This window comes from Pipistrellus kuhlii, unplaced genomic scaffold (assembly GCF_014108245.1).
Source record: "Pipistrellus kuhlii isolate mPipKuh1 unplaced genomic scaffold, mPipKuh1.p scaffold_m20_p_10, whole genome shotgun sequence".
NCBI lineage: Eukaryota > Metazoa > Chordata > Mammalia > Chiroptera > Vespertilionidae > Pipistrellus > Pipistrellus kuhlii.
In genome coordinates, this window is record NW_023425405.1 from 52,019,419 (window position 1) to 52,032,175 (window position 12,757).

Sequence of the window (12,757 nt, forward strand, 5' to 3'; positions counted from 1 at the left end):
AGGTACCCATTTATCCATTCTCTTCCTCTTTTTTTCTTACCATTTCCATTTAGATTTATTAAAACCATTCTCTCAAAATACATAGATTTTTGCCTTTGTTTGGACTGAAACAAAAAAAATTAAAAACAATAAATTTAATAAAAATTTAAAAAGATACTATACTGATTTGTTTAATGAATGATGTTTTAATAAAAGCAAATTAGTGGCCTTGAATGGCTAACTCAGTTGGTTAGAGTGTTGTTCTGATATGCTAAGGTTGTGGGTTTGACACCTGATCAGGGCACATACAAGAAGCCACCAATGAATGCATAAATGGAACAACAAAGTAATAGGTCTCTCTCTTTCTCTCTCTTTCTCTCTCTCTCACCAATAAAAAATAAAATAAAAAGGAGTATTTTCTAAGTTAATAAGCCAGAGATAGACAAATATCACATGATCTCACTTGTGGAATCTAATGAACAAAATAAACTGACAAAGTAGATCAGAGACATAGAAGTATAGAACAGATGGACAGATTTTGGAGGAAAGAGCGGTGGGGGTGACAGGAAGAGCTTAACCAAAGAACATACAGGTATACATATATGTATAGCCCATGGACACAGATAACAGAACCGGAAAGGCCTGGGGTGGAGTGAAGGCTGGGTGGAAGGGGGCAAAGAAGGGAAAATGTGGGACATCAGTAACACTGGCAACAATAAATAAATAAATAAAAGAAATGAAATGAAAATAAAAGCAAGCTAGTGGCTGAGTGAAATCATTCTGACCTGGCCTCTGAGTGGAAGCAGCTGCGTGCTGGGCTATTAAGGGCTGTTTTCCCCAACAAACCAGGTGTCTCCAAACAACCTGCCCACAGGGCTCTTGGCATGAGCCAGCCTGCCCAGGCGCGGAGCAGTTCTCCCCTGGAAAGCTGACAGATGCCCAGCATCTCGTGGTGAGGGACAAAAGCCCCAAATGCTGGCAAGCCCTGGCTCTGGGGCAGGCCTGCAGGTGTCAGGTTCTCTGTGGCAGAGGTTGGCAAAGGACCAGAGGAGACATGCCCAGGCTTCTTTTACGGCTCCTTCAAGAGGATGATGGATGGTGGCAGCCTTCCCTAATGATCATTACCTCCTCTACCCGACCTACCACATTCCCTAGACCCACCGATGGCACCACTGTTCTGCCTGTCACTCTAGCCAGGAACCAGGGAGTCATCCTGGATTACCCCGTGTCTCATTCCCACCACCTCCTGGGACACTACATCCTGTGAATTCCACCTCGTTCCCTCCTCTGCTCTCTGCCACCACCGCATTTCAGGGCCTCTGTGGCCTTTGCCTGTGTCTACAACACTCCTGGCTCATAGTTCTAAGCTTCCCCCAAACCAATAAGTGGTTCCTAACTGGAAGATCACGGACCCCTTTGGGAATCCGATGACAGCCATAAATACTCCCTAGAAAAACATATACCTTTTCCCATGATTCTGGTGCTTATTGATTCCATATGAGAGACTACAGTCCCCAGGTGAAGAGCTCCGGATTAATATCACAGCATTAAGACCATCGATGATATGGGTCCTCCCTAGCTGACCTTGCCCTCCTTTCTCACCATTCCCGGCACACAACTTGCAGTTCCCCAAAGGAGCCATGCTGTTTCACACCTTTGTGTATTTGAGCATGCTACTTCCTCTCTTCTTTATCCTTTCATCCCCTGGTCCCCTCTTGTATGACACCTTCCCCTGAACCATCCAAGACCAGTGTGGAGTCTCTCTAGGGAAAGCCTTAAGCGGAAGGAGCCCTTAGCCCAGGCGTCCTCAAACTCTTTAAAGTGGGGGCCAGATCACAGTCCCTCAGAGAGCTGGAGGGCCGGACTATATGAATTACTAATTCCTACTGTAACACCTCGGCTGCGCTCACTGCCCAAAAAACCTGGCGGGCCGGCTCAGACTCCTCTGCGGGCCGCATGTGGCCCTCGGGCCGTAGTTTGAAGACGCCTGCTAGCCTCTAAGGAGCAGTGAGACGGAGGACCAGCAGTGATGATGAGGTGGGAGCCAGGACACAGGATGACTTCAGAAGCTGTTGGGAAGCCGCTGACATCATGAGCCCTTCAACAGGAGCCAGGACAGAATTTGTCTGGGAACTGCTTTTACGTAAAAGAACTAATGAATCCATAGACGTTACCTGGCTCATTTTCATTTGGCTTGAGACAAAATTCAAATGAGGTAAGGCTGATTTTCAGTACCTTTTTCCAGTCCCTATCTTTCTCACTTATGGCCTCTCTCCCTCATCCACAAGGCTCCCATGTCCAAACTCCTCCTTCCCCCACTCCCACATAACGCACATGTGGGCATCTCTTCCTCTTCCTCTTGTAGTGGGTTATACTTGCAATGACTTTTCCTTCTCTTCCCAACCCATTTTATCAAGACTTCCAACCTCTAACTCAGCTCATGTGCAGCATAAACTATGCAGGTGCCCTGAGAAAGGAATGTACGGTGACTTGTGAATTACTTTCTTTTCTAGACGGTTTTCCTAGGGTATCATCACATTTAGTTCCCATACTTTAGATTAGGTAATGGAGGCTTATAGAAGGTATAGAACTTGCTTCCTAATGACAAAAATAAACATCAAATTAGCAAGGTTTCTGACGGTGTGACTAAGGGTGGACAAGAATTTAAGTCCAGGGAGAGGAGATTTTAGGGCAGCATTCTGTGATGTGACGCCTTCATCCCCTCAGTCCACACAAGGGCCTCCAGCCAGTATTGAAAAGGAGCCGGGTTGTGCATGCTGTGTTCATCTATGGCAGTGTTTCCCAAACTTCTCTCCTCATGAGAATCACCAGGTGGAGTTGTTAAAATACAGATTCCTGAATCCCAACTAAGAAGTGCTAAACTAGAATTTTTGGGAACATATAGGTAAAATTGTGTTCTAAGACAGAGCACTAAGTTAAGTATACAATTTTACCTACGTATATGTTCCCAAAAATTCTAGTTTAGCACTTCTTAGTTGGGATTCAGGAATCTGTATTTTAACAACTCCACCTGATGATTCTCATCATGAGAGAAGTTTGGGAAACACTGATCTATGGGGTATCACATTGGGCTTCCAGAATATACTTTCTTTGGGGGCCCTTCTGTCACACAACGCCTCTCAGCACGCGCCACACCTTGCTAGGGTCTCAGAGACACGCCCACCTCGTACCTCCTTCCGGCGTATGAAACACTCTGTCAGGGCTGGCCGGGCCCTCCCCTTTCCCATTGACCACGCGGACGTTCAGCGTGTAGTGGCTGAAGGGCTCCAGCCCCGGCAGCATGCCGTGGGTCTTGCTGCCCTGGAAAGTGAGGATCTTTTTCTCAATGTGGCGTCTGTTTCTCTTTGACGAATTCTGGTCCGTCCAGTAGTAAATCTGAAGCAGCAAGAACAAAAGTCAGGGATGTATAAGGAGGCAAGCAAGATTACAGCTTTATGGGCTTTTCCCCTTGGTGCCTTTGGAAGACTACTGGAAAAGCTGAAAAACACGGATTCTGAGGCAAGAGAGTCCGAAGCCCACAGATATTGAGGGAAGTCAAATTAAGAATATCTGATGCTGGGCTATCCTATTTTGTTGGAGGAATACAAGTGAAAGAAATGAAATAGCACACACCAATTCAGTTTTCTCTAAAAGCCAGCAGAAGGATTTCAGTGTCTGACATGTAAAATATTCTAAAAGTAAAAATTACTGGCCAATGTTTAGGTACTTTTTCCAGAGTTAATAAAACTTCATGGACAAAATGTCATTTAGTTTAGCCCTAACATCCACAGAGAAGCGTTTATTATTATTATTCCTATAGTATAGATGAGCCTTTGGGTTACCAAGTGACTTGTACAGGGCACAGGTCAATCAAGTGTGACTCCAAGTCCGGGGCTCTCACACCTATTTTTTGTATTATATTGTGATTGATTAACCAAGTATTGATTAACTTTGGTCAAAAATACAGAACTGTTGTTTATCAAGTCATTTTAAATTCTTCTTAGCGGTTTAAAGAGAATTTTTTAAAGAGAAGTCAACATATGCAGAATTGAACAATGGTAGAGAAAAAAAAATAAAATTGAACATGATGCAGTGCAAAACGTGGCCTCTAGGGGTCAGGGTTGACAAATCAAAGGAGGGATTCTTTTTTTATGGTTGAATGTAAAAACAGTTGACTATCAATTAAAAAAACCCTCTATAAACCAGTCTTTCTGTGCTTCCCAAGAACAAAGATGGTTGATATTCATAAGAATTACCTAGCTGGTACTTTATGATCTTAAAGTATAATATGAATTATTTTCTTTAATGTCTACATTATTTTCAGGATAATTTGTGTATTCAGCACTTGTGGTTGGTATAGTTTTTAAGTTGGGTGCATTTTGTTATATCTAATTTTTCAAACATCAGTTTTCCACATTTTGTGCATGTGATAATTGCTTAGCTGGCAAAGTCTTAGGTTATCTGTGGGAAAAATGGAGAAAACATTTTCCCTCTCACTTTTGGATGCAGTGGAATTTTGATTCAGTTTTAGCTGGGGTTGTTTAGATGTGGCCTGCCCGAGGCGATAAACCAGATGAACTCTCAAGATCAACTTCTCCAACCAAGAAAAGTGCATCTGGCCTTCAGTGATGGGCTGGTCTGAAGGAAAGAACAGGAACGGTCTCCCTTCACTTACCCGATAGCCTTGCAGGTGTCCGCGGACACTTTTCAGAGGCACTGGGTCCCAGTGCACCTCAGCTAAGGTACTGTTCACCACGGTCACATGCACATTCCCAGGAGCCACCATGGGGACTAGGGAAAAAGAGGGTGGGAGGATAGAAGTACCAATGTTATTTTGAATTTCTTGCAAAAAATGTCACTGTCTAATAATTTTGGCTTTATTGAAGCAATGCTACAGACCTATCCTATAAATGATCAAGGACTGAGATGAGACTTTGAAAGAATAATATCTTGCCCTGACTGGCATGGCTCAATGGCTAGTATCATCTGCCTGTGAATCCTAGAGTTGTGGGTTCAACTGCCAGTTGAGGCGTGTGCTGGAGACAACCAATTGACATGACTCTCTCACATCTCCTATCTCCCTCTCCCCCCGCCCCTCTTTCTACTCTCTCTAAAATCAATAAAAAAAAAAATATCCTCCAGTGAGGATTAACCCCCTCCCCCCAAAAGAATAACAACTTTTAAAAAGTAATAACTTTTAACATTCTGAACCCATTTTTCTACATAGTAGGCTGTTTAATTCAGAAATGTTGAACAAAATCGCCGCTGCCTCTCTTCCTTCCATTCTAAACACGTCTGGAAGTAGACTTGGCTTGTACTTTGGTAAGTCTGTTTTGCTGAGAAAAAGTATAAACAAAACAGTGTCGGCCACTTACGGTCTTCTCCAGAATGTCCCATCACTACCGCTGGCTCTGGAGCAAACCCCACATCATTCAGAGCCTGGACTTTGATCAGGTATGGAACAAAGGTTGGTGTGCCCGAGACAATATATTTGGATACATTTGCCACAATCACAGAAGTCCATTCATCGTCACCATCTTTCTGGCGCCAGCTCACTTTGTACTGAAGGCCTGGCCCATTAGATTCAAAACCATTCAAGGGCTACAAGAAAAGCCAAATAATCAGAGCTTATAAAACAAGTCAACTGCACAACCTTTTATAGAAACAACAAAACCAATTCTCAGACTTAAAGTGAGTGCTAAAACACTAAAATATAAGCTGCTGAGATATTCTCCAGGGCCCTTTTATCTTTTTTCATTTTTTTTATGACCTTCAAAGCTTGTCTAGGGCCTACACTTCAAAGATTGTTCATTTCTATCTTATAATATATATCACATAAGCCTCTCAAACTCTGGCTCCACTGACCAGAGTGGGTAACTTAAAACATTCAGTTATATTTTCTATATCTTCCTGGAAATAGACTTGGCTTGCACTTTGGTAAGTCTGTTTTGCTGAGAAAAAGTATAAACAAAATTTTTATATCTTCTATATCTTCCTGTTTGTGTGACAGTACATCATTGTCTATGTCACTTGGAGGCTGAAACTTGTAAACTGCATCTATTCTGTTTCTACATGTACATATACTCTCTCTCTCTCTCTCTCTCTCTCTCTATATATATATATATATATATATATATATATATACACACACACACACACACACACACATATGTGTGTGTGTATATATATATATATATACACACAACATATTTTTGCATATAAGCATGCATGAACAGAGCTATCTAAAAAGTTTTTAAATTATATGTTAATTTTCCAAGTTCAGAAAATACAGATAAGCAAAAAAAGGAAAAAAAAAAAAAAAAAAAGAAAAGAAAGAAGAGAAGTTGACTATTAGGAAAAACTTGGTACATGTCTTCTAGAAGGTTCTATATAATGATGCTACTACTAGCTCACATTTCTTGAGCACATGTATGTGCTAGGCACTGCTGCAGCCATTAAATGAAGTTGGTTCTATTATTCTTCCAATCATACAAATACAGAATGGAGATGTTAAACAACTGGCTTAAAGTCACATAGCAAGTGGCAATGCTGGAATTTGCATGCATTCATCAAGATTTTAACTACTACACATTCTGTCTTTTAAGAAAAGATATATAACATATATTTTCCTCCAAATGGATAAAATGGGATTTTAAAAGATATTACTTTAAAATTAGTTTTTTTGTGTGTTTTTTTTCACTCTAAAGTGTACAGAGGAAAGTTGAAGGCTTTATACATAGCTCACCTGCCAGGTAATCACCAAATTATCGGGCTCTGATCCCAGTCCTTCCACCATCATGGGATTTTTATCTGGTTCTAGAAGTTAAGCAGCCACACACATGTAAGCTTTGGTCTTTTTCAGCCAGTGGCAAACTTTTATTTTTTTATTTTATTTCATACCACAGAAATCCCGCTTCACCTGCAGCTTTGGTCAAATACTGCTCAGACGCCTCGCTGGGCGAGCTCCTGCCCAGACTGTTCTCTGCCATCACCCGGAAGGAGTAGTTCACATACGGAGACAGCTTCAGCTGGGCTCTGGTCTGCGTCCCTGGAACTTCCGCTTGGTGGTGCCACAGCCCCGCCTCATGCATTGCATTTTCATATTCAATGATGAATTCTGGCCACAACATACACACATACAACAAATGCAAGACAGTGAATTCTGTCACTCAAGGGTAGGCTGCTAGAATAATAAACAACAATTTTAACGCGAGTAGTCAAATACGAATTATTTCACTTTCAAGAAATATTTCATTAAGGTATTTTGATTTCAGAGTTCTAAAATCCTCTTCAATACCTAAGAATACCCAATACATTTCTCTAGAGTGCTGAATTTAGTTACTGAAAATTCCGAAGGGATCTGCAGATGGCCCTAGGAAAGTTTAAATATATGAAAAGATGGTCATTATTTTTCATTATAGAAGTTAAGTTAAATACAGTGAGAAACCATTTCTCACTAAACAGACTGACAACAATCAAAAGTTGAACATACTTAGCCGACGCTGACTATGACTCAGGGAAAAAGTATTCTCATACTCTGTGGGAAGTGTAAACTGATACAACTTCTATAGAGAGCAATTTATAACACTTAAAATATTTAACTCAGATACCCTTTGCTTGAGAAATTGTGCTTCTAACAATTTATTTAGAATAAATGCGCTCATGCATGTGATCAAATACACATGCTAAAGAACCCACATTGCAAGTTTGCATTTGAAAGAACCTAATTGCAAACAACCTAAATGTTCATCAGTAGGACACTCATTAAATAAATTATGGTGCATCCTCACGTGGAATACTCTGCTGCTATAAAACAATGAATGGAGCTGCCCCATATGTACTAAAATGGAATAATTTCTAAAGTATATTGTTAAGCCAAACCAAGTGGGATATAGGACACTGTGTACTGAATATACTACACTTGTGTAAAAGTAAAAAGATTTTCTCTGACACATACACATTCAAAGATGCTTAAATGTGCATGTATTACCTCTCAGAAGATACATACATACCACTGGTGTCACTGGAGGAACTGGGAACCAGGGATGGGAGGAAGACTCACTTTTCAGTGCATACCTTCTTGCATCTACCAAAACTGTGTGGTGTGGACATGTTTTAACCCTTATAAAAATAGGCACTCATCAACTGCCTGATATTTGCCACGTGCAATAATATGAATTGTAGATACAACGATGAATTAGAAACATCATGTGTTGCAGTGCTCCGTCCTTTCAATCCACACTAATTTGGAGGTGATCTCCAGTCACATAAACTGATCACTTTCACATGAATGTCTGCAGCCCGTGAAATGCAGACTTGAGTAGTTAATTGCCTGCCCAACAGCTACACTTGTTTGTCTATGACAGCATCTCAGATTGGATATGGCCAAGACTGATCTCCACTCCCAGTGTTGGGCCAGGAGACCTGAGGCTGCATCCCCCTGCCTGGCGGGGCTTGACAAGCGGGGGAGGACTAGCCGGGTGTGGATCTAGCCCAATGAGGGGGGGGGCTTCCAGGTCTGAATCTCATGTGATTTTGAGGAGCATGTGGGTGGGGGGACTTGACTCTGGGTCCCGTAGTGCATCCCAGACTCTGACAGGAGGAAGGTTTTCATATACATTTTACTAATTTTCTCTCATCTCTGAAACTTCCATTATAGAAAGGGCAAATAGCAATATTAAATTATTTCCTCTAATTAATCCCCTTTTAATGTGCATGAATTTCATGCACTGGGCCACTAGTTATTTATACTGTAATTACAATATTATTCATTTTATCTTATTTGTGTCCTAAAAATAAAATAAAGGGCCATATGGGCAGATAATTTTCATTGTTTTATTTTAGAACAATGCTTGATAAATAATAGGCACTCAATAAATATCTGTTGAATGAAGGGTGAGTAGAAATGCCTTGAAATCTAATACTATCATTGTATTCTAGGTAAAAAGAGTGTCCAAGCAACCTAAGCAGCTAATGCATTGAGTTAAGTGGAAGCTTCAGTTCATTAGTCTTCCTGCAGTATATTCCTGAAGATAATAATATATTATAGGCATGTGTCTTGCATGTGTCTACACTCAAGTATCTTTATGGTTTTAAAATTTCTAAACTTACCTATAGGCTAATTTTATTAAGCTCTTCAAGTACCTTCCTGGTATGGTCCCTCACCTGATTTTATTCCCTAGACTTACATCATCAGGATGAGGCATTGACAGAGCTGATGGTGCCACCACTTTGCAGTAAAGATTAGGAGAAAGATACCTGGGTCTGGAAGTTAACAGACCTGATGTGAGGGTTTGAAAAGCCACTATACTCTCTAAGTCTCAATTTCCCAATATATAGGCTAGGCATTATAGCACCTGAATATCTTACCTTTTACTCCACATTAATGGGCAAAATGAGTAACTTACAATGCATCTTCTTACAGTGGTAGAAATTTAAACACAAAATGATAGTGTGTTTGCTTAGCTAACATCTTCAGCAATCGATTAGTGTCCCGTATCAGAACTAAACCAGAAATAACTCTAGCTCTGAAGAGAAGACATAAATAAATGTTTTTGTTCTATTAGTAAAGAAGCACAGAATGCCATCATATATCTCTGTAAGGAATTTCAATTGCAAATGATAAAGTGATTAAAAAATGGTCATTATCTGCAGCCGTGATGAAGCGAATGGCACCACCTACTTGTAATAGGGCTGTTGTTGTCATCGCCTGGGGTCCATGACAGCTGAACACTTTTGTCGAGTTGATCTGTCAATTCTAAGTCAAAGGGAGGATTTGGGACATCTGTAGACCAAACATACATTGTAATTAACCATCCATCCTTATGAGGTTGTCCTTTACTTGTGATACTATTCATAGCGGGGATGTATTAAAGGAACAGCATACTGAACGGTCAAGGAGCATGCAACTGAAATGAAATGGAAACAGCTGAGGTTGCTGGGAACACACAGCACACCCAGGACAACCCATCAAGGGTTCCGCTTGCTTCTTTTTCAAATGAAACTAAATTACTTGGAACCAAAGCCAATGAAGTGGGTGTGGGTGGTTCACCAGCACTCTCAGTGTGTTACCTTCTCATGAACATGAATGAACAAAGGCAGAAAAAATGATATAGAAAAGTAATTTCTAATAAATGAGAAACGGAATAGTAAATGCTAAAAAACAAATACAGGCAAGGACATGTACAGTTCAAAGAAGACTCAAATGTTCTCCCTGAAACATGCTAAGCTAAATCATGGATCTGGGGAGCTCCTGAAGAATATTTATGTTTTTAAGGGCGTTCTATAATTGATGCTCAATAGGTAGCTCTCAGCATGCACACCTTATGTGGATATTCCGCACAACAGTCACATGGGAAGGTGTGTTTATGCTACTAATAGGCTTATATAAAAGCCTGATTTTTGTGGAATGATATTTAAAATAGCTTTTTAAATTCTGTAAAATGTGGATGACAGCTTTTGAGCAAACACTATGCTTTTTTACAGGGAAATTATATCAAAGAGGGACATTTATAAAATGAAACGACTTTAAAATGACACGTGAAATGTTTAGAAGAGAGTGGCAATACATTCAGTGAAATGTTCCAGAGTTATAATGAAGAAATGAGGCACAGCACTAATGGAGCAACACAACAGAACAGGTGACAGCCCTTTCTTAAAGAAACACAAAGATGTGATAGGGAAAAATTAATTTTTCTGCGAAAGTGAAATTGTTTGACAGAAAATAGAAAAAGAAGACTCATTAGTTTACCGTAAATGGGAGCTGGAGTTGGAGTAGGAGCTAGAAAGGACATTAATATAAAGGATTTTAATCATAATTAGTAATGGAAAGATACGCGAGCACAAGCAGACAAAGATTGAACATGATTAAGATTATAAAATGAAGCCTTATGCTTCACTGTGAGCCATGGCGTTGATAAACATGCATTACCAATTTAGGGGGGAAAACCCTTCCATTTTAAATAAAAGTAGATTACGTTCCCCAATTTTCTTATGCCAAATCACTCATATGCATAACCACTATTTCATTCCATTGCTGCTACAGAGTATAGTTACACTGAAATTATAGCCTCTTGGGTATCTTTCAAAGAGGAAAAATGAGTATTTAACTCACCAATAAAACTGTAAAGCTCTAACAAGTATTGATAAACAGTTACTGCAGACAATCTTCCCTTTCTACCTGAAACAGTTGTTCTGTGAGTGTTCAGTACTTACCGACAACGCTAAGCACAGCACTGGCAGAAACGTTGTCCAGAGTTGTGTTGGCCACACACGTGTAGGTCCCACCATCATCGTCACTTACATCAGCTACCACCAAATGGTCCTTGTCAATAGTGAACCTGTGAATAAAACACATTCTGAGCAACTGAAATGGACATCAAACCACATTTGATGATTGTTTTACTGGCATGAAATTGTGAATTTGGTCAAGGAGAAGGATGATGAAAATTTGCATCACATTTAAGTTAAAATCTTACACAATATGTATCACTTTGATAATGATTATCGTTGGAAAACAATTAGAATGGGTTGTAACCTTGGGTTATGAGGGCTCTGGAGGCATATGGTCTGATGGCCCTCAACCACGTCCCTGGAGTTTTAGGAGCTCCTCAGAGACCAGTGACATCCAGAGGTGAGATGGGGCAGCTTCAGTTACCTTACTAGAGGGTTTCCTACGGCTTCTGCTGCTAAGAAACCTTTCAACACTATTCAACCAGCTCAATTTCTAGCAAAGTGTATATTTTATTTATTATTAATTTTTATCCTCACCTAAGGATATGTTTCTATTGATTTTAGAGAGGAGGAGGTGGAGGAGAAGGAGGAGGAGGTGGAGGTGGAGGAGGAGGAGGAGGTGGAGGTGGAGGAGAAGGAGGAGGAGGAGGAGGAGGAGGAGGAGGAGGAGGAGGAGGAGGAGGAAGAGGAGGAGGAGAGATGTCGGTTGCCTTCAGTTTAAGTTGGCTAAAGGCCTGCCTGGGGATAGAACCCTCAACCTACGTATGTGACCTGACTGGGAATGAACCTGCAAACTTTTGGTGTATGGAATGAAGCTTCAACCAACTGAGCCACCCAGCCAGGGCACAAAGTGTACATTTTAAAATAATCTAGAATTTACTGCAGAAATTTTATGTCACTTTTACTACATGCATAAACTCTCGTAGGAGAGAGTAAATGCAAAAAATAGGACCAGCTTTATCACTAGAAGCAGGAAGATTTAGATCAGCAAACACCACGAAGAGTTTTTCTAGAGGTTCTTGTGGGCATGAAAAATTACTCAGTAGGTAAAAAATCCATATAAATAGGTTTCATGCAGATTAAAAAAAAAAATCTCACCCAAGGATATGTTTATTGATTTGAGAGGGAGAGGAAAGGAGAGAGAGAGAAAAATATCAATGTGAGAGATACATCGATTGGTTGCCTCTCACATTCCCAGACTGGGGATCAAACCACAACCTCGGCTTGTGCCTTGACCTGGAATTGAACCTGCCAGCTTTCCGTAAGGGATGGCACTCCAATCAACTGGGCCACAAAGGGCAGGGCAGGATTCATGCAAGGTTGTATAAATCAATTGTCTTTGCAGGGAATTTCCAAGTTAAAGCTTTAGCCAACTTAAACTGAAGGCCATTATTTCATGTATCACTCAGATTCCACAAACAAAACTGACCTGTTGGAGCACAGAACTAGATGGAAACTCTGGGCATATAGAAGAGAAGCCACATAGTTCTTCTAGGTGCTATTGACAACAACAGGGCACCTTGTAAGCAAACCTCAGAAACTATTT

General features: G+C 40.6%; 1 protein-coding gene across 46 annotated transcripts in view; it reads right to left on the minus strand.

Annotated features, from left to right (window-relative positions):
• Window positions 1–12,757, minus strand: part of NRCAM (neuronal cell adhesion molecule) — a 224,800-nt gene that overhangs the window by 21,628 nt on the left and 190,415 nt on the right. For 35 of the 46 annotated variants that reach the window (XM_036429752.2, XM_045578557.1, XM_045578554.1 and 32 more), the window contains 8 exons: window positions 11,194–11,318; window positions 10,730–10,759; window positions 9,662–9,763; window positions 6,899–7,096; window positions 6,725–6,795; window positions 5,355–5,580; window positions 4,655–4,770; window positions 3,171–3,375 (listed from right to left, as the gene is read on the minus strand). In XM_036429752.2, the coding sequence (XP_036285645.1) occupies window positions 3,171–3,375; window positions 4,655–4,770; window positions 5,355–5,580; window positions 6,725–6,795; window positions 6,899–7,096; window positions 9,662–9,763; window positions 10,730–10,759; window positions 11,194–11,318 (1,073 nt within the window). The remainder of the gene's footprint in view (window positions 1–3,170; window positions 3,376–4,654; window positions 4,771–5,354; window positions 5,581–6,724; window positions 6,796–6,898; window positions 7,097–9,661; window positions 9,764–10,729; window positions 10,760–11,193; window positions 11,319–12,757) is intronic. The other 11 variants (XM_045578560.1, XM_045578558.1, XM_045578593.1 and 8 more) reach the window with 1 other exon arrangement.